General features: G+C 45.3%; 1 protein-coding gene across 4 annotated transcripts in view; it reads right to left on the bottom strand.

Annotated features, from left to right (window-relative positions):
• Positions 1-22955, bottom strand: part of ITGA9 (integrin subunit alpha 9) — a 333129-nt gene that overhangs the window by 125452 nt on the left and 184722 nt on the right. For all 4 annotated transcript variants that reach the window (XM_081824368.1, XM_081824372.1, XM_081824364.1 and 1 more), the window contains one exon: positions 22547-22623. In XM_081824368.1, coding sequence (XP_081680494.1) covers positions 22547-22623 — 77 coding nt within the window. The remainder of the gene's footprint in view (positions 1-22546; positions 22624-22955) is intronic.

Genomic DNA, 22955 nt, shown 5'->3' with positions numbered 1-22955 from the left:
TCTATTTTCAACTTTTTGAGGAACCTCCATACTGTTTTCCAGAGTGGCTGTACCAGCTTGCATTCCCACCAACAGTGTAGGAGGGGTCCCCTTTCTCCGCATCCCCGCCAACACCTGTCGTTTCCAGACTTGTTAATTTTAGCCATTCTGACTGGTGTGAGGTGGTATCTCATTGAGGTTTTGATTTGGATTTCCCTGATGCCGGGCATCAGACAAATTAGATTTTAAACCAAAGACTACAATAAGAGGTGAGGAAGGACACTACATCATACTTAAAGCATCTACCCAACAAAAAGATCTAACAATTTTAAATATCTATGCCCCTAACATGGGAGCAGCCAATTATATAAGCCAATTAATAACAAAATCAAAGAAACACATCGACAACACTACAATAATAGTAGGGAATTTTAACACCCCCTTCACTGAAATGGACAGATCTTCTAAGCAAAAGATCAACAAAGAAATAAAGACTTTAAATGACACACTGGACCAAATGGACTTCACAGATATATTCAGAACATTCCATCCCAGAGCAACAGAATACACATTCCTCTCTAGTGCCCATGGAACATTCTCCAGAATAGATCACATCCTAGGTCACAGATCAGGTCTCAACTGGTACCAAAAGATTGGGATCATTCCCTGCATGTTTTCGGACCACAATGCTTTGAAACTAGAACTCAATCACAAGAGGAAAGTCGGAAAGAACTCAAATACATGTTCTGTTTTGTTTTTAAGATGGAAATGATCATAGCATATTTGAGTGAGCATGAGAAGGGTGTACCCAGAGGGGACAATTAATGACATGTCACGGAACAACTGCTGGATGGCCTGGTGAACAAATGGAGGGGCTGGCCTCAGCTAGCACAAGGTGAGAAACTGGAGCCAATGGTACCAACGTGTTAGTAGATGGGTGTTAGAAACAAAGCAGCGGTTCCTTAGTGATTGCTTCCATTTTGCACTGAAACAGAAGTAGGGTCAAAGACGGGGAAGGAGTGATTGTTTGATTGTGAAGGAGGAGGAGGGATTGTTTGAGGGGCGAAGACAAGAAAGGAAATGGCAACCCAGGAAAGTGGGGGAGTGAGCGGGCCATCAATGGGATGACAAGGGGATGAGGACGATGGGGATGATGACAATGATGAAATCACATGAGATGGATGACTGTTATGTGACGTGAGCTGGGGACAAAACAAATTCACACTGGTAGCCAATCTTGGATTGGCCAACCAGTTAATGGATGATGTGATTAAGCTAATCAGGGTTTATGTGATGGACAGTTGGTATTTTTGGCTGCTCAGCATCCTGACAATTTTCTGTTTGGGAGGAATCTCAAGATAGGTGGGAAGGGCACATCAGAAGAAAGGGGGTAGGCCCTCCCTCTCCCCTCTTCTTGATAGCTAAAGTGTGGGCACCTGACTATAGGCAGTCATGTGATCTAAGCATAGTCAGGGGCCTCAGGATGGTGAGCAGAGGCTCCCAACCAGAACCATGAATTTTGAGGGTTGTACAAAGACACCAGTGCCCTCTGAGATCATCTGAGGTGGCTACAGAGGTGTTGAGAGCCCAGAGGTGGAATCCTGAGCTCAGCCTGGTCTCCCTTGTTTCCTGTCCATGTTGGTTCTCCAGGCTCCCTGCCTATGCTCTGAACCAGCCCACATCCTTCCAATAAATTCCTTTTCTGCTTAAATTAACCAGCACATGTTTATTGTTGTTTGCAACCATTAGTACAGCGAATAGAGCATGAGAGAGAAGAGAAATATCCAAAATCTCAGTAGGCTATAATCCTTTGAAATACAGATTGTTGTGGGAGGAGCAATCCTCATTCCCCATCCATGAAGAAAAGACCTCACTTTCCTGCACGCCCTGGTGCATCAGCAAGAATAACATGTGCAACGAGAGATCTGATGGCCTTGCTTTTGGAAGCAAGAGCTCTAAGGATCCAAACAAGATGTGAAAAATTAACTTAGAGAAAAGCTTCAAATTCTTGAATGGCCTCCAATAAATTAAGACCCTGACCTCAAGCTATTGTGGCAGTTATTTATTATTGTTGGCCATTTTAATTTTAAACAATTGATGGGTTATTTCTGTCCTCCTGTTTGCTTTTGTAAGATTACAGGAGTAATCCTTGGGCCTTGAGGAGTTATGAGGGCGTGCTAAGCTTGCTTTCTCTTGAGAAAGATGAAAGTAGCCCAGTCACATCAGAAAGTTATCCACAGTTTCCAAATGGAACATAGGGAGATGATACAGAAAGCACAGGACTGTGGGATAGGGAGCTGCCTCCTTGTTCCAATTTTGTTGTTTGTGATCAGCCTCCCTTCCCCACATGTAAATGGCAAGGGTGTAGGCCCCGGATGTCTAATCTTCTCCAGCATCCAGAACTCGGGCTTCTTTCACTAAATCAGGCAGCAAGATTGTTCCTGGGCTTTCAGAGTCAAGTGATTCTAACATGGCTCCATGACGAAGGGAAGCCAGGCGCCTTCCAGGATGGAATGTGAACTATCAGACTTCCTTAAAAAGGGGTGCCTCAAAGCTGTTTTCACTCTTTCTCCACAGTTGAAGACCTATGTATGAAACAGTACGTTTCTGCTTCCAAAGCTATTCTTAGAAATGAAATGAAATGTAATTTGCCTGGTGCTGGGTGCTTTGAAACATGTCATCTTTCTGAAACCTTACAACACCGTGAGCCGTTCCTGACGTTAGTCCCATTTTTAGAGGCAAGGAGATGGAGAAGCCGAGATAAGGTGGCTGGCCAAGGAGCTGTGCTGGGCTTAGAAAGCAGCACCGACTATGCCTTCAAAGCCCCACCCCCTCCATCGTGGGCCCCTTCTGATCTCCCTGCTGGGGGAAATAAATCTCCCTAGTATGAGCCCCTCCAGCCCCATGTGCTCCACCAACACTTCCCAGCACTTACCAAGGTTGGGATGACACATTTATTTGTGTGGTTATTTGGTTAAGAAACACCTCTTCCCTATTAAAATCTAATTCCCAGGGGGCAAGGACCCTGCTGTGGTTTTGCTCATCAATGAACCCTCGATGACAGTCTTGGGCCAGGCACATAGTAGGTGTTTGGTGAACCCTTATGGAATGGATGAATGAACATGCCCAACATCCCCACGACAGTTCTTCAGCTCAACCTTAGTATTTTACAGTTGGAGGCAATGAGCCCACCTCCCCGCTCACTGCCCAAAGGGGAACCCACTTTGGTCAAGGTCACCAAGCCATGTAGGGGCTGAGCTGGAGCTGGTGCCCAAGGTTGTGCCCAACTTCCTTTGGCATGAAGGTTGTCTGAGCCACAGCTCTTATGTAAACTCCATCTCAGTTGGGATGCGCTTTGGCAAGAAAAATCTTTTAATGACATCTAAAAAGAACAGAACTCCACAGAGACCAATCTCTCTGTCAAGACTGAAAGAGTAAGACAACTGGGCATAGGGGTTTTTGCCAAACATCCCACCGGTGCTTCCTTATTAAAGAACTGCCTTTCTAATTCTCAAAGAATTTTGTTCCCTGAGAAAATTTCCCATTAATTCTAATTTGCTTGTGCAATCTTTTAAATGGGTCATATTACTTTGTACACCACTCACTCGTGTATTTTTATTCAAAAAGTGTTACTAACAGTCAACATACGATACAAGTTGTATAGTCTCTATAAAGTTCTATAAAGTATAGTTTCTGTATTTCCAGCCTGTTGGAAATACACTGCTCATTTATTATGAAAAATGACAAATACAACTGCTCTAATACATCTTATAGCAGCTGTTTTTGGGATATGTTGCGCTTATATTTAAGTTTAGTGCTGATTCGATGTTACCACTGCCATGTTGGTAGCCATGTGGAGCCCGAGTGCCACTGAAGAACCCTTCTCTGATCTCTCTCATCACTGTGCATTCAGAGTGTGTACCACTCAGAAGTCCTCACTGGGGAGATGCAATCCATTTCCATATTAGCCACCATATGCTGAACAACTGAGGCCACCAAAGTGAATTCTTTCCCCTCTACAGTCTCACAAACAATTTTACGCAGATAATTTTTTGAGAAGATGCTAAGGGAAGAAACTAAAGTAGCTCAATGGTGTTTAATAATTAATGATCCATTTGATCATTTTAGATTCTCCCTAAGTCTTAAAGATAAAAGCTATGACCTTACATAAATAATTTGTGGTTATAACCTCCCTTCCATAAAATGTAATACTTTTATTTTCTTTTGCTGTTAGCTTTAATCTAGCCTGAGTAAAGGATGCTAATACAGGAGTTAATCAAGCGCATTGTAGTCCACTGTATTTGAGTTTTAAAAACCTGTCATACCATTATTATTACTGATGATATATTTGCCACCCACAACTGTATTTGATAATGACAACTAGGATAATAGTATGGGGCAGCCAAATCCATCCATGTTTTTTCTTCCCGCCTTCATTCTTTCGTCTCCCCCTTCTCCCTCCCTTCCTTCTAGTCATTTATCCGTCCATCCATTACTTTTTAAAACTACCTTCTCGACTTAGGTACCAGGGATACAGGTGCCAGACCCCTAGGAGTTCACAGTCCAATGGAGGAGGCAAACACATAAGACATAAGTTGACATCAACATGTGTGTAGTGCTGACCCAGAGGGATGAAGAAACATCCCCAGGAGGTCCCTTATGCTATGAGAGCACCAAGAAGGGATTCTTCAGGGGGCAGTGGCGGGGAGGGGTGGGGAGTATTTAGCAAGGTATTACTGATGGGGTGAACCATGAGTCCTACAATAATGGGATGACAGCCCTGTCAACAAAAGTGTTGCTAAGCCTGATTATACAGACGTGCGCGCACGCACACACACACACACACATACACGCAATCCTTAGTTTTTCCATTCATGGAAATCATACTAAAAAGGACACTGTGAAGCAGATCATACTCCCCCCTAGGACAAATGTCAAAATTGGGGGCAGCATTCCTGAGTAACGATCCAGTATCCAAAAAAATCACAGATATCCTCAACAGTGTGTCATAAAGGCAAGAATATAAACTAGAGCCACTGTGATTTAAAATCACAGACAATGCTTCCTATTCTTACAAATGGGCAGACACCCTAAAATCAGAAATGGAATTGGACAGCTGGATGGGGCTCGCTTGAGTCATCATTTTGCAGCTAAAGGCCACAGAGTGAATCTCGCGTCTGTGTGGCTGCTCAGCAGACAGTGGCAAAGCGAGGCAGCCCTCCCAACTCCCGTGGGAGGTCTGGTGCTCCTCCCTCTGCTCCCAGTGTTCTTAAAGTACAGAAACATGCAGTTAAATGGACTAAAATTCACATAAAGCTTATTTGGCTACAATAAGATGAGAAATGAAATTGTGTTTGCCTTCTTAGCATTTAGAATATTTAGAATATTGGGAGGTGCCATCTCTTTACAAAAGATATCTGAAGTGCTTATTTTCCTCTTGACAGTTTTCCTTGAAATTGGTGGAGGTGTTCAGGATGATTCCGGATACCTTCAGCAGCTCAGCTGGGCAACCCCCTTGTGACACTTTGTTGACAAGTATCAGAGTTTTTCGATGATTAGTGCTTAAAATCACAAACATGATAAAACCATAAAGCCACAGTTGCGCATCGATATCTTCCTAGAAGGGATATGCACAAAAGTACCAAATAAACTGATTAAGATGTGAAGGACATATACCACAAAGCTGATAAGGTGAGTCGCACCAAATAACAGGTACAGAATAAGGTGCAAAAAGAATTCAAAGGAAAGAAATCACTGTAGACTGACTAAGAAGTTCCTGAGAGAGGTAGGAATTGAGCCCCACCTTAAAGAATGAGGAGCACAGGGGTGGAAACAGGAGGTAGATTTCAGTCAAAGAAGAAAATAAACAATAGGTAAAAGGATGGAGGTGACTCCAATAATACAGAAAGGAGCAGGAACAGCACATCCTTAGCAGTAAGATGAGTGGGAAGCAAGAAGATGTAGGATGCATCCAGATTCCCATGAATCTCGAATGTCTCAGTTTTGGGTTGATCCTCTAGACTAGTGAACTTAACTATTATCTTGAGTCACCAATGCCAGGCAGTATGGCAAGCAATTAGTAAATAACAGGCACCAAATTGAAAGTATTACAGAATGCAGTAGGCTATAGGGGGTTCTACCCTGTCCCCTAGGGTCTTATCACTGCAGCCTGCAATTCCATCTGCCAGCATCCCCCTCTTTTGCTGGAGGATTTTTCTCGGCAGGCCAGCAGAGTGCCAAAGAATGAAGTCCCTGACTGCCCTGGAGCAGCCCTTAACCAATGACTGATGGTGACTGGGGTATAATTACCTTGGCTCCCTCGCCTAGTGGGTGTGACAACTCTGAAGGTCATGTTCCAGGCCTGTGCTGTCTAACACAGCAGGCACTAGTCACATGTGGCTCTGGAGCACTTGAAATGTGGCAGCTCTGAATTAAGTATAAAATACATATCTGGTTTCTAAGACTTAGTACAATAAAATAAAAAAGGATGTAAAAACCTCAGTCATCATTTTCATATTAATTACGTTTAAATGATCTTTAAAATATGTTAAATAATATTTGTTCCATCCATTTGTTTCATTTTAATTCTTCAGTGTAACTATCGGAAATTTTTTTTTAAGATTTTATTTATTTATTTGTCAGAGAGCGAAAGAAAGAGAGCACAAGCAGGGGGAGCAGCGGGGGCGGGGGACAAGCAGACTCCCCACTGAACAAGGAACCCGATGCGGGGCTCGATCCCAGGACCCGGGATCATGACCTGAGCTGAAGGCAGACGCTTAACCGACTGAGCCACCCAGGCGCCCCTATTGGAAAATTTTTAATTAAATATGTGGCTTACTGGCCAGGACTGTTCTAGACTTTCAGTAAATTCTATGTATTTTAACAGTATGGTTGATTTATGATTCATCTTCAGTGGTACATATTTGTTCATGTTACTTGCAAAGTAGAGATTTAGGGAAAATAAAGTACATTTGCGTAAAAATAAAATTTAAAAAATAAAATTGATAATGCTTAGCTCGTAAAACCCACTTGCTTGTAAAATGCCATAATAAACATTATGAAATGTCAGAAAAAGGTGTTCCATGTGTGTGCTTCCCCCTCCCCCAAGGCAATTTTGAGTTTCACCGAAATCGGATGCCCAAAGTTGTACACGGTGCAGGTAGGCCTCACTGGCTACGTGTGACATGGGAGATGAGGAAGCCAGCCACACGGACCTTGGCAATGGGGAAGGTCTCAGCCTGGCCCTGTCAGAGCGGACCCTGAGGTAAGTCTGAGAACAAGCAAGTCATTTATTCGGGAGGTGGTCCCAGGAAACACCAGTAGGTGAGAGGTGGAGTGAGACATGGAGGGACAGGCAACCAAAAAAGGATGTGACATCAAGTCCGTCACCCCTGGGAACACCTGCAGCTTCACCTTGCCGGAGTTTCTGGGAACCTACAGAACGTTCACCTCAGAGTTATCCCATCTGCCAGGTGAGGGAAGTATTGACATATGAGTCCCATAGGCCCTGGTCACGGGCTGCTCCTGGGAGGGAGGGTCTCTCCCCGGCGCCTCCGCCTGCTATGTGGAGGGCAGAGCAGGCAGAGATGCAGAAGCGGGAGCTGGGAGCTGTTACACAGGGCCTGCTGGGGGGTCTTACTCCAGCTTTATAGATGGAAGCATGACCCAGTGAGTGAGGCCTGTCGCTGGCAGATCAGCTCAGTTAATCCTCTTACCCGTGAACGCCTGGCAAGGGCCCAAGGCCCTGGAGAAACCCCACCCTACCCCTTGCGATCCTGGCCCTGCACACTCCCCTTCCTGAGCCACTGTTAAAGGACCCATCTCAGGTACCACAGGCTCCACTTCCATGGATGGTTCCAGCCCACGCAGGCCTAACAGTCCTGCCAAATGTAGTATGGGTGAAAGAACACACCCCTTTATGGGGGGCGGGGGGGCGCTCGCCGGGGGTTACACCAGGGGCGCTGTCCTGGTTGCCCGTGACCAGCAACTGCTCTTCAAGGTAGCCACGCCGATCCTGTAGAGGTTGTTAACGATCTTGAATATTGCTCCTGCCCTAAACCAGCCAGTACCCATTGGGGTAAAACAAACAGGACACTCCTCTTGCAAAATCTGCGGGGTATATATTTCTGAGCTACCCTAGCACAATCCACTCTGGAGAGAGTGATCAAGGTCCCGATGACAACGAACACGAATTTCCGAGGCTGCTTCTGCAGGGCACATGCTCTGTGAGGGACTTCGCCCAGCTGCCCAGCCTGGGGAGCCAGCTGTCCATACTTCCAAGGCTCAACAGGGTTCACCCCAGAATGTTGTTTGGGTGTTAACGCCTCAGCCTCTGTTCACCTCTAGGGGCTGAAAGCTCTTACAGTCCCGCCTACTGCTGCTTCCGAGGGTTATGCCAAAGCCCCCCGGATTCGTCACAGAAGAGCCAGGCTGGAGGCATCTCCTCTGTGACACAGGCAATCCCTCTATAGAGAAAATTAGGGATCGAGACAAAACCCTATGAAAACCCAGTCTCAAAACCCCAACATTTCTTTTTTTTTTTTTAAAGATTTTTATTTATTTATTCATGAGAGACAGAGAGAGAGAGAGGCAGAGGGAGAAGCAGGCTCCCAAGGAGCAGAGAGCCCGGTGCGGGACTCGATCCCAGGACCCTGGGATCATGACCTGAGCCGAACGCTCAACCATCTGAGCCACCCAGGCACCCAAAACGCCAACATTTCTATGTCTCTAAAGAATAAAGCTGCCAACCTCAGCCTTTATAGGTAAGATGCCAGGATGAATGCCCTCACCAAATTCTGTATTACTCTGAGCGTCGTGCACCATGTTTTCAGACTCTTGATCCGTTTCTCTCAGCTTGTAATAAGCCGGAGAAGCTATCCTTTTCCCAAGATGGTCATTCTCATGTGACAGAACTCTGGACAAGGAAACCATGAAGTACAACAAGGGACTACGAAGGAGTAAGTTCTCATGGAAGGTTCTATTATCAGCTCTGAAATTTCTCTTTCCTTAGGGATGGGAAATTGTTTTGATTTGCTGGCTTATTTTAGTTAGTGACTGCCTCTTTCTTTGGATTCCCGTAGATCTCATTGATAAGCTATTTAGAATCCAAATACCAATTTTCACCGCTGTGAAAACTCACTAAAGTTTCCTGATTTATAAGGTTCTAGCTACTGTGGCAAATAGGAATTTATTTTACTAAAAAAAATTACCAGGAAATATCCAAAAAGTATATTGTATCAAAAAGGCACAATCCTAAATATATTAAAGAAATCAAATCTCATCTTGTTTTATATTTTAATAAACTCGAGGATGATAGGAGTTGTTACTTCTGCCTGATGTTTAGTCTTATCCTCTGGTGATCCTACAGCCGGCCCCACATAAACCCAGGCCTCGGGCAACCTCCTGCCATCTACAGCCTCAGCCCTGAACCACCTGCTCTAACCCATTTGATGTTCCTCAGGCTGACCTGCTCAAGATCCTCGCATTTCACAGCCTACAACACATTTTGCTTTTAAGCCCAGTGCCACATCTGGGAGCAGCCTGCTTCAAAGTTGTCCGTGCCCTACCTCTGCCACCACTCAGCCTCTCCTCCAGCTGTTCTGCCTTTGGTCTCCCTGGACACGCACCTCCGTCGTCTGTCTTGGCTTCGGCTGCATCCCTTGGCTGATGTGCTTACATGGCTTGTCCCAGAACCCTCCCAGCATCTATCCAGACGTGTGTCTACTTTCAAATATACTTAAGAAAATCTAAACAGCAACTGTCTACTTTAATTTCTTCTTTCGTTTTAAATCCATAACTTTAAGTGGTTTTGATATTCATATTGTTTGTATTCTCAAATGCTGCATCAATCAGAAACACTATCATCAAACAGAACACACTATATGGATATGTTTTAAACTTCTCCAAAAGTGGGTTATCATGTCATATAGTTTGAGACGTGCTTCACATCTCACCATGCTTTATAAACCCCTTCTAATCACGCAAAACAGATCCATATGGTTATTAACTCCAGATAGAGATCATGAGGCACCTCTGTAAGGCACGTCAATTAAAGTTTACAGTGGATCACCGGAATGATTCCTGGGACTGAGTTTCTGGTTTGAAAACCACTTATATGAAGCCAGAAATACCTCTATCTCCCTCAAGTGTACCCACCTGGGCCAGTTTTATGCTCAAAAAGTGAGAGAAAAGCATTTACTGAGGTGATCTGAGCCCAAATAGTGGCTTCCCTAGCAACATTCAGATAATTCACATAAATATGTGGTACTTTGAAAAAATAACATGCCTATATCCTGACTTGGCTAGCAACAGTTTGGTCCTAGATCTGGCTCATTTAATAACTCATGGAGTGGTAGAATCAGTATTTGCTTCAATGGTCATCCTCATCCTTTTCCTAACAAGGCAAACATGAGAAGCCAGAGAGTCCGCCCTCCCCCCTGCCCCCATCTGTTTAACTGTGAAAAGAACTGCTGCTGCTCAGCTAACAGAGGAATTCAAATCCTCATCAGCCTTTTCTTTAGTAGTTTCTGGAATCACTAAATCTTAGGACATCTGGAACAAATCAGGTCCACTCACTGTAACAACTGGATTAAAGACAAAGAATACTTCTGGGGCAGGGGGAGGGCAAAAAGGAATTCCCAAAATCTGCGGGCTGCTCAGAGGTCTGATGTCATAAGACAGGATGGTGTGCAGCGATGTATGACCCGACCCAGCAATGGCAAGGTGCCACCCTATACAACACGTCAGCTGCTCCTGAAGCCTGGCCACCACATACCCAAAATGCAAGAAGTTTATCTGCATTTCACGGAAGACGGCAGGCCAGATAACTCAAGAGAACCCAAATCAGCAGGGCCACTGTGGTCCCTTGACAAGGAAGTTGGTTGTGGCCATAACTTTTCCCTGCTTCAAGCTCAAGAAGCAAATGGGGGACATAAATGGTCACAGACAATAAAACGTGTTGAAATTACAAGCCTCCCCGGTTTGGAACTGTTTTCCTGTGAGGTGAAGAGCCACGGAGAAAATAGCTCTGCCCGCCTGGGTCCTCTGGAGTTCCTTGAAGGTAGAAACAAGAACACACACGGCAGACATAGCACGTCGAACAACCAGGAATTGGCTCATTTGTCCCCAAAGTGGCTACCACATTCACCCCCAGCCCAGTTTCTCTGCTTTGGGGCTGCAGTACTAGTTTTCTTGAGCTCATCAAAGTTTTTATGGACAGTTACCTGTGTCCTTAATAAACCAAGAACAAGGAACGAATGTATACTTTTTAATCAGTGTATTATAGACCCTAGGATCCAGAGAGTCAGGGAAACACTTCCTTCAGTGGTTTCCAAGTTTGGTCTTACATTAAAAAAAGAAAAATATAACATGACAACAGCTTTATAATGAGATCCCAGTTCTGCATATTATAATAAAAATCTTTCTGTCTACTCCTGTTAACAAGGCAAAACATTTGCTTCTCCAGCATGTATCTTTTCCCATAATCAGGAAAAATTTCTGAACAGGGGTTTTTAGCTTGTTTTTGTGTCATCAGATACTCTTGGTGGTCTCCTGAAATGAATGGTCCCCTTATCAAAATAATGTTTTAAAATGCATAAAATGAAAAATCAGATTACAAAGAAACCAATCATACAAAAATATGATAATTACATTTTTTTAAATGTATGGTTTAGTAATATGTGTTCTTCCTTTTATAACATTAAGTAATAAGATTTGGCGGTGGGTTTAGTAACTACCATAACTTTGAAGTGGGTTTAGTAACTACCATAACTTTGAAGTAGGGATGAATGTAAATGATATTTTGAAACATCTGCAACATTGTAACTTGATAGGAAAACATGAACGATTTCTACCTGTGACAGTCAGAGGTCCTGCTAATATTCCTATGCTTTGTTGTCTACATTCATAATCAAATAAAATGCTACATTTCAGTTTGAAGTTAGTAAAAATAAAGATTGTTTTCCTATTCAAGTTCACAGACTCTGTGAACTCTATGCACAGATCACTAAGGGGATATGGACCCAGGTTAGAGCCTCTGTCCTGTGGGAAGGGGAGGGAGAGGGGCTGCTTTAATGACGGGAAGAAAGGACCATGCTGGTGGAGAGAGGAAAGACAAGAATGTCATTTCTGGAAGGTGTATAATAAGATATTTGCAATTTCCTTCACCTCAATTCCACTGTCCCTGGACTAACAATGAGCCATCTTTAAAACTGATGACCCTGGGAAGGCGGGCCAAGGAGGTGCATAAGAGAATCTTCTCCTTCTTGGCTTAGAAGGTAAATTTTTTATATTCTTCCACACGAGGAGAAAAAAAAAAAGGAACAGTTCATTTTTTTTTTCTCTTGAAGAAACACAACTGTCAACCGAAACAATGGCATTCATCTCTTGTTCAAATTTCTTATCACAGAAAACATTCTTAAAAAAGAGCCCAGCACCCATAGCAAGGAAGACTGATTACTCTGAGTTCATGTGTTCCCTCATGTACTAAGCACTGTAACTGCTTTCAGTCCCCCACCATTCAGGACCTTTGCAGTGAAAGCCATCTCTCACCAGGGTAGCCCCTCTCCTTTAATCCCTTCTGTCTGCAGAGCCCTCTTTAAAAACAAAGTCCCAGGGACAAAGCAACCAGAAGTAATCCTAAAGACACAAAATCCTGGGGTGTCTGGGTGGCTCAGCCGGTTGAGTTTCTGACTCTTGGTTCAGTGTCGTGAGATCGAGTCCTGCACCGGGCTCCATGCTCAGCGCAGAGTCAGCTTGAGATTCTCTTTCTCCCTCTGCCCCTCCCCCTGCTCACATGCTCTTTCTCTTAGATAATATATGAATGAATGAATGAACGAATGAATGACACAAAATCCCTCTCACCACCTGAAGGGACCTCCTATATATCACTCCACATGCCTGGTTTTTAAAAACCCAAAAACCCCTCCAATTCCAACAGGGCAGATTAAAAGTCCATTGACAACTCTTTTCCCCCACCGATATCTGCTAAACACATTGGATTTAGCTTCCTCTCAAAACTCATATTCCTAAAAAAGAATCAGACTGCCTAGCGAGGCGATCTAAGAATGAACAAACAGGATGTGAGGTCTAAGACATGTAGCCTCTCACGTCGGTGTCCCTGGAAGCAGTCTCTGATGGGGATTCAGGTGGTTTATAAAGGGATGCCATGGGGAGCAAGGGGCCACGGAAGGAGGATGGGGCAGGGAAGATGCTGAGAAAGACCATGGTCTTGGGTAGAGTCGCCTAATTTCACACGGGGGCTCTGGAGCACAAACTGCAGCATGGAATTACCTACACTTGAGACAGGGGGCTGGCCTTTTTCTCCCCCAAATGAGTCAGTCATTGGCTGACAGCCACCCCGGGGTGGGTGTAACCTCCCAGGCCAGGTGACTCCTGTAAGCGAGGGCCATTCTCCAGACCCGAGGAGGGGCAGCTACGAGCCCTTAGCAGCTGACACTTAACGGCAGCTGGGACCTGGCCACCTGCACAGTAAAAAGGATCCGGGTGTACCACCCAATAGCATCCACCCAGCCTCGTCATGTCTGGGTCAAGATCACCTGGCATGGAGTCAGAAAAGCAGGATCATAAAATCTAGAAGTTCTTTACATCGTACCTCCCTTCTCACGGCGATCTGCGATGAACCGTGACTTACAGGTGGTCTATGTTATGCCCAAGTCTGTCACCTTTGGCTCTGGGGGAGGGGCCAGTGACCACTGGGGACAAAGCAAAAGGATCATCCTTCCTCAGCCACAGGTGTCTTGGGTTTTTCATCTGTGGAGAGCGGCAGGGCCAGAACAAACTTGGGAAAGATGCTAACGAGGGTGTGTGTGCAAGACAACAAGGAAAGTATGTGTGGAAAATTTACTTCGGAAAACAAAACAACTGCGTGTCCTTGGAATCTGGCTTTTCTTACAGTAATAAAAGCCTGCTCCGGGATGGGTGAGGCTAGTAACAGTGGCAGGAGACCATTGACCCAGCCACAGAATAAACTGCAAACATCTTAGCAAAGAAATAGCACGTGGCTCCCCGTCTGCTCTAGACTTGAGAAGTGAGGGATCTAGTTGTTACCTTCTCTTCGTAGCTCCTTTTCTTGGTTTAAAAGTCCAGGGAGAAGGAAAGAAACAGCCATATCATTTTGACCCTGCTGGAAAGATGCTTACATATAAAACCTCCAATGGTCGGCTATATTTGGAAGCCAAGGAAAATATTACCAAATAAAATTTTATTAGGTACACCTGTGAAGTAGACCCAGACTCCCCAGGTCGCTCAGGAGGGAGGTGGGCTACAGGCAGGCACGGTCCCAGTGGCTTCCGCGGTTGCCATGGTTACTCCGCAGCCCTGCCTTCCACGTTCCTTTATGGATTCCCCATCCTCTCACCATCCAGATGGACTAATCAGCAGGGGGAAGGCTGTCCCTGAAACGCAGTATTTGTTGGGATAGATTTCTGCTGCTCATGTGTGTGTGTGTGTGTGCGTGTGTGTGTGTGGGGTGCCTGAAAATGAAGTGACCTCCCCTCCATGTTTTCAATCTGTCTAACAAGGGAACACGGTCAGTTCCTCAGGTGGTGGCCCACTGTACCCAACCTCACACCGAGGCTGGTAGGCCCTTTAGGAAACCACAAATCAGATCCGCCCTGAGATAGGAAGGAAGTTCCTAAAGTCATTTCCATTTGGTTAGTGGCATAGTGGGTGTCAGAGATAGGCAGGTTCCCCAAGCTGCCATGGCTATTTAAAGACAAAGGCCATGGGTCTAATGGCTGAAGCACTGGACTTGGATTCAGGAACCTACCAGCAGGTGTTTTTCCTGCCACTGCCTTGTAACTTTCTTTTGGACCTCAGATAAGTGACTCCAATTCCTGCCTATCAGTTTCCCATTCTACACCTGAAATGCTATGGCTCCCAGCAAACCATCAACCATGAACCCCTGCAAGCTGGGCTTGTTGCTACCCTGCCTGAGTTACTTTGTAGGACAACAGAGAGGGCATCTCAGAACCACAGAGTCAGCCTCTGTGCTCATCCCCAGCCCAGGCTGGAGCCAGGGCTCCAAAGAAAGACAGCTGCTTGGCCTGGCTCCACTCAGGTCTCTCCCAGGGTGGTGGAGGGGCCAGAGGTCTTATCCTCTCCACCTGGGATGTGCTGTGGACACATCCCTTACCTGCCTTTCCTGCTGCCCTCAGGAAAATGGGAACAAAGCTCCCAGCCCTGTACTTGGCTCGTAGGTTTGCTCTAAAACCAAATGCTCTTCAGCATGTGGGCAATAAGTGGTTATGTTGGCTAGAGAAGGGACAAAGGCATAAGATACAAACAAATGCAATAGGAAATAAAGTTACCATAGTAATGGAAAATGTTGGGTACTTGGCAAAACATGGAAAGAAAGCATTCTCAGTAAGTTTTAAAGGGAAGAAGGCTTGGGGTCAGAAGGTGCTTTAACGCTCCTGTTAGAAATTCCAGAATACATTCATCAACTGAGATTCTTTGAGAAAGTGGGTGTAGCAGACATAATCCATGCCCCTGCCACCTCCCTCAGATTGTTCCTAATGCTCTTGCTGACTTCCAGCTGCCAGTGTTTGCATCTTCGTATCCAAGGGTCTTTTTCTAGAACCAGACAAGGTTGCTGTCACAGGCTGGCGGTGCCAGGGAATTAACTGTCCCTACCCTCCCAACCCCAGAGTAGCCCTCAACCAATGACTGAGAGTCAGATACCCCAGCCCCTTCGTCCCTCTGATGCAGTAATTGTGAGGTGAGTTTTTTCCACCATTCCTTAGCATCTCCTTGCAGGAGGAAGCTGCAGCCATCCACTGTGGTAGCTGGGGATGATGGACTGACTGACAGCTTCTCTCCATTCACATCCCCTGTCACGTGACATTGCCTCTCCCATCAGGAAGCAGAGTTTACTTCCCCACCCCTTGAATCCTGTTGGCCCTGTGACTTTGCTTTGGTCAACAGAATGTGACAATGAAACTAGACCTCATGAGTCCTTGTGCATTGCTGTTCTAGATTCTGGACCCCTGCCCCACCATAAGAATAAGCCTGGGCTAGCCTGCTAGAGGATGAGAGACCATGTGGAGGCTAGTGGAGGAACTCTGGCCAACAATAAGCCAATCACCACAAACAGAGGCAACTAGCTAATTCGAACTTGGCTGCAGATCCATGAGGGAGCCCAGGAGACGAGAAGACCCAAACAGCTGAACCCAGCCTAAACAGATGATCCACAGAATCAGGAGATAAATAAACAGTGGTTTCTCCAAGGCATGAAGTTTTGGGGTGACTTGTTACACAGCAATAAGCAACGGATACGCTAGTGTTGCATCATGACGCACTAAATTGTCCCTATTTGTTTCCACCAAGCCTGGTATATCCATAGCCAGTGCTCTGTTACTATCTGTCAAATAAATGAATATACTAGCGCTGCGTCACTTCCTGCCAGGTGAGTAGAAGCTCGGCACTCTGGAAGGGTACTGCATCCTTCCGTACCCCTCCCAGTGTGTGAATGTCTCTTTGCTTGCCTGACTCTGCTGATTATCTTCCCAGGGGCCTAAACCCTACCCTCTGCCTAGGTAACTCCCACAGAAGGACCACCCACATGTCCATTCAGCCTTGATGTGTTCCTGAAATGTGGGAGACACACCTGTTGCCTCCCATTAGGGAACATCAGAGCAAAAGCAAAGACTTATTCCAAGAGAGGGGAGTGAGGGTGAGCAATCCTTTGACTCATTCAAAAACTCCTATTCACTGGAGCATTTCATTTTTCTTTCAAGAATAAGCCCTCGAAAAACCCATTCCTATTTCCAGAGATTCCAGAAACAGCAACTAAAAAAGCCAGCTGCTCCAATCAACAAACTTCTTTTGCATTTTTCTTCCAGATCTGGGACAGTGAAGGAAAAAAACAGTAAGTCAAATGGCTAACAGTTTTCCAGGTTTCTGATCAGCTCCTGCCCACCTTCTTTCATAAAAAAATAACAATGATGGCAGCTTTACATTTGAGGAAACTGCTGATGTGCCAGCCACAAGCTTGAGGTCAAATCTGAGGCCCTCCATGGAGAGGAAAATCCAACCTATATGGATTAAGAATGTGTGACTCAATGCAGAGACCACCACCGACCCAGCAGAAGAGGCAGCAAAAGTCTCCAGATGGAAAAGCTGTTGAATAGAGCTCCCATGTCCGACAGCTCATGAGGGAGCATGAGCAGGGATGGAGGGAAGCCATCTTGACAATGGATTTTTTTTAACCCATCCACCTCCTTTCTGGATGGGACTTTTCACACAGAGGAGGACTTTCTCCCCAAGGTCCCCAGCTTTGGTACTTCTGGTCCAGAGCCAGCAGAGATCAGACCCCAACAGCAAGTGAGGCTAGTGCACAGGAGAGCAAGACACAGAATTAGCCATTCCTGGCTTTAATGACTTGAGCAAGTAACCTGGCTTGCCCGAGCGTCTGTATCCTCCCCACTAAAAAGAGCGTAATAATATTTACTTCTTAGTGTCACTGAGAGGATTAAATGAAAGAATAATGCTAACTCTCATCTGCTGAGTGCCTATTATATGCCAAGCACTTTTGGAAGCACTTAAATATGTTTTAATTCATTAAATACTTGGAATAACTTAATAAGGTGTTGCTATTATTTCTCTCGTTTTACAGATGAGGAAACAGGCACAGAGAGGTTGAGCAACTTGCCCAAGGATGCACAGCTGGTAAGATACAGTGTGTCTATGTATACTGATGACTCTCTAGGGCATCCAGTGCATGGCAGGTGTTCCATAGACAGGGGTCTCTTCCCCTTTATCAAACAAGACTTTACATCTGCCATATGCTGTGCAGTTGGTAATTCTGGTCACTTTGCCACTTTTGAGAAGAATAATTTGTTTCAGGTTCTAAATAGTTCTCTGGGTGCAGCGATCCTTGTCTCGAAGGCTGATTTTTCATGGATGGAGCTACCTGTCTCCCAGCCAAGGATTTTGGGAAATGCACTAGACCCCACACCTCCACTGTGATAATAGCATTGTTAAGGCTACCAACAAACTGAGGGTTCTAGAGGGGAGGGGGGTGGGGGGATGGGTTAGCCCGGTGATGGGTATTAACGAGGGCACGTACTGCATGGAGCACTGGGTGTTATACAAAAACAATGAATCGTGGATCACTACGTCAAAAACTAATGATGTATTATATGGTGACTAACGTAACATAATAAAATTAAATTAAGTTAAAAAAAAAGGCTATCAACATAGGACCATTATATGTGGCCACTAGATGGTTCTTCTAACTTCATAAATATTTTACTGTGTCTTTTCACTTCCCTTAAGAGTTCTTTCATTATTCAAGTTGGCTAGCCAGAAGGCACTGAAATGTTCCACTGGTCTCCTACGGGAGGCATCAAAATATATATGTAAGTATTTTTAGATCAACTGCCATAGTCTACATTGCGTTTTCTTTTATCTTAATCACATGTGATGTAGTCTTAGATACTGTAAGTATTCAGACAGACAAAACAAAACACAGTTGCATCATTTTACAAATGGGAGTTTTCAGTTCTGTTTAATAGAAACAATCTAAACAGCTTCATCCCCGTTTCTGGACATTTTGGAAAAGGTGTGTCTTGGAAATAGGATCAACCCATTAAATACTGTGAACCTTTAATTAAAGAGTTGATTGTTTTAAGAGACAACAGGCCTGCCAGAATTCATGCTCTCTGGAGAGAAAAAATCAAAACATCCATGAGTCCCTGTCACAGATAGCATTTCCTGGCTTGATCCCCGGCCACTCTGGGGGACCCAATTACTCCCAGATGTCTTTCCCTCTGTCTTCTCCAGACAAAGACTCCTCAGTCTGGTGGGTACTTGGCTGCTTTCAGCCACAACACCTTGTCCTGCACTGTCCGCCCAGTCATTGGAGGGATCTTTCTCTGTTACCACTTGGCTTCAACTTTTCATTATAGTGGGTCACAACTAGCATGAGAGCTAGGATGTAGAGACACTATGAAAGGCAAAAGTCATGTCCAAATTGCCCCTTTGAAGTCCTTTGGGAGGCACCACGGTGGAGATCCACACAACAGGTCTCGTAAGTCCAACACTGCCAAGGGTGCGCTGTGCCAGGACAAAGGGACCCCACGGACCTGTGACAGGGACTAGGAAATGAGATGGATGGAGAACAGCTGACTCAAAACTCAAGCTGTTGCTGAGTGGAAGAGAGGACCAGATGACCCACACCGGGTCACTCTTTCTCAGTCTTGCCTCATCCCTCACCGTGTCCTCCTGACCCCTTCTCCTTCATTCCAGGCACCTGCAGATCTTCATGGGCATCAGCCCTCCACACCTCCATGCCTCTGCTCACATTTTCCCTCTGCCCAGAATACCTGCATCCTCCTCCTCGTGCCCCTTTATTCCTCCTCTTGGAAGCTGCTCCCTGGCCCTATAATGACCCATCTACCTCTCTTCTAGCGCTGACGAGGTGGTGCCACCGCCACCCAGCTGCCCTCTCCCACAAGCCGGGAGAGCAGGGCACACACCCCGTTCATCTCTGCAGCCTGGTGCCCAGTGTTTCCTTGATTTGAGCAATCACGGGATGTGTATCCCACCTGGGGAAATCATGGCTCAACAGAGTTCAGTGATAAACCAAAGCAGCTTAGTTCTGCTTCCAGTAACTAAGCCTTTGCCAACCAAATTCAGACCCTGGTTTCCACCAGCAGTTTACTGACCGTGCCTTCTCTCACTTTGTGTCTGGCTCTACATGAAGGTCTGGGGAAATCCAATGTACCCAAAACCACCATTTGATTTTGTATCTCTCCTCATCCAGTTACCAATTAATGTTTCTTTGATGACTCCTTTGGGGACAGCTATGGGCCCAAGATACAATGAAGGTTTAATGGGGGATCCAGACAAAAGGCTATTTTGAGAGACCGGGGAGGGGGGGCCTGCTGGGAAATAACTCATCTTAAGGAAAGGATCATAGCTTTCGTCCAAAGACACCGCTTCTGAGATTCAGAAAACCTCCTTACCCAGTCTCTAGCTCTCATGTCTGAATCAAGGATGATGCAATTACCAGAAAGGCTGAAAAAGCCCTGAAAACTATAGGTATCAGGAAAGAGAGCAGCCCCTCTTCTTCACATGGGAGAGCAGACAGACTTATAGGTCCCAATTCACCCCTCCCTGGACTTTTGCCCTCTGCTGTGTGACTTTGCATTTCCTCTCATTAAGGGGACACAGAATATTTTCCTGTCCCCTGACTTTGGGGTTGGTCATATGACTTGCTGTGACCAACAGAATAAGGCTCAAGTAAGAGTGCGCCAGGTCTGAGCTGAGACTTTAAGGGTTATTGCATGTTTCTGCTTGCTCTTTGCACTGTCGCCAAGCCATGAGAAGAATATGCCCATGCTGGCCGAGTGGTTCCAGCAGGACAATGAAAGACACATGAAGCAGAGCTAAACTGGGACACCTGAACCTAGCTGAAATCAACCTACCCTCTGTTGAACCCCAGATGCATGGGCAAGTCAGCCAAGATCCAGCTGAACCCAGCCTGAACCAGCCAACCCTCAGTCAACCTGCAGAGCCATGAGAATAGATGACTGCTGTTTTAAGCCATTGAGTTTTGAAGTGCTTTGTTATGCAGCATTTTTCTGTGGCTATAGCTCGCTGATACATATGGAGGTCTGGGTCCCGGCCACTCAGATTATCAATTATGGGGCCCACAGAGCAGAACTGGTTCTGATCAACACTCCTGAGGGGCAGCAGAAGCAGTTTTAACCACAAGGTGCTTTACTGACCATGAGCCTTGGGTCTTACATCTTAATACATGAAAGCACAATTGAACAGAGATAAACTTGACTGTGTCCATCAATGGGCAGTAAGAACATCAGGACTTCCCTAACCTAATATTTAACCTTGGAGTGAGTGAACATTTTCCCACCACACAAAGTTTTCTGATCCAACACAAACTTCCAACGTTAACCATCTGACTCAAGACAAAACAAATTCGTGTATTTTTGTTTTATGTTACTTTGTCCCCAAGACACTTTTAGGAAGACCTATTTAAAACTAAAAGTAATGACCTGATAATTTATGAACCTTCTTTAGAACTATGTTACTTTGTCCCCAAGACACTTTTAGGAAGACCTATTTAAAACTAAAAGTAATGACCTGATAATTTATGAACTTTCTTTAGAACTGGTTTCTCTAATAAGCCCAGGAACTTCTTAATGTTAAAATTCCAATATCCACTTTATTTGTTTGAAGTCATCTTCTAAGCTTGGCAAAACATGTGCCACTTTAATCTACCACTTTTGTCCTAAGTCAAAGTAATGCTAATTAACATTTAAGTGGCTTGGAGGAGTATTTGTGTGTGTGTGTGTGTGGTGGGCGGGGGGGGGGGGGGGGAAGGAGGTGGTGGTGGTACATCACCTTTTGCCCAATAAATGAAAAGAAAAGAAAAAGAATCTTAGTATTCCTTTGATGAATAATAGATTATTTATCAACATAAGTAAGTGTTTTAGTGCAGTCACTGGTTCACGATGGGATATTTCTTACATCCAACCCAAACTTAACTCTCATGGTTACAAATAAGGGACATAGTATGGCGTTTGGAGAATAACTATCAAAAGTGAGGACTGTTTTTGAGAAATGGTAATAAACGTATGGGGAGGCTTTCTGGCCCTCAAGCTAAAACAATCTTTCAGAAGGAACTGTCTTGAAAGGAAACCGTTCTCTGAAATGTGGCCAAATGATTCAGGACCAGCACCTTCATTCTACAAGACATCTAGAATAAAAGGCTGGCAGAGAGGAAACAGAAGGCTTCTGTGTGGTTTACGTTCGCCTGGGGGCCTCTTGTACTGTGGGAGGGAAGCCTGAAACAATAGAGACTGTTCCCTTGGATCAGCACCGCCTGCCCCTCTCCTGCACCCCTCCCATTGCCACAGAACCTTCACCTGTTGTGAAAGCAGATGCCGTTGTTAAGTGTGGGGGGAAAAATTAAAAGAATCTTTATATAATAGTAAGTCGAATCATATGAACTGTCCCAGTTAAATACTGGCAATTTCTTACGGTTCAACCTAATACAATGAGTGAGTATAAAATACCCCCTCCATCACGCAAATACTCACAAGAATCAGAAATACAGGCTAAACAGTGAGATATGTGGAACTGTAAATGAAATAAAAAGCAGATTATCCCCACCAGATGATAGCTGTTGTTAAAATTATTGTAGGGGTGCCTGGGTGGCTCAGTTGGTTAAGCGTCTGCCTTTGGCTCAGGTCATGATCCCAGGGTCCTGAGATCGAGCCCCACATCGGGCTCCCTGCTCGGCTCAGGGGGGAGTCTGTTTGAAGTTCTCCCTCTTGCTCTTGCACAGTGTGCATGCTTTCCCTAGCTTGATCTCCCTCAAATAAATAAAATCTTTAAAAAAAATTATATAATATACATACTTCTTTTTAAGTTATAAAATACCATTGTATACCATTGTATCCTACCAACTCTAGTTATCCTCTTTGTGGGGCAGGGGGAAACCTGCACATTCAGGCTTCAGGGCTGGGGTCACGACCAACATGCCTCCCAGAACGAGGTTGCCGAAGGAGCACTGAGTTACCTGGAGAGCAACAGCTGACCCTGGAGCTGCAGGTCGGCGGCACAGTCCTCTGAACGGCAGTTCCTTTCAAAGATGGTCTGTGGGCGAGAGACAGCAGGAAAGACAGGATTTAATGGCAAAGGAGCAAATACCAGCCAACTACTTGCTTCCAAATCAGTAGGGGAACTCTTTCTGTGGAAGCTTCACGCCCTCCCCTCCCACAAAGCCAGCCCCCCACCACAGTGAGGACTCCTCCTCAGGCCCAGGGGTGAGGGGAAACCCACATCAGTGGGGGCCTGGGCTGCAGAGTGCATTCCTTATGTGGTTCATGTCTCAGTCTACTGAAGTGCTTCTTCAAGTAGGTTCCTCCAGAAGGGTACCTGACAGGTGTCCTTTCCACATTTGAGAGGATCTTTAAATGCTCTCAGAT

Source organism: Leptonychotes weddellii, chromosome 1 (assembly GCF_054177405.1).
Source record: "Leptonychotes weddellii isolate Sample4059 chromosome 1, ASM5417740v2, whole genome shotgun sequence".
In the NCBI taxonomy this organism is placed as follows: domain Eukaryota; kingdom Metazoa; phylum Chordata; class Mammalia; order Carnivora; family Phocidae; genus Leptonychotes; species Leptonychotes weddellii.
The sequence above is the reverse complement of the archived record's forward strand: the minus strand, read 5'-3'. Positions and strand labels throughout refer to the sequence as shown.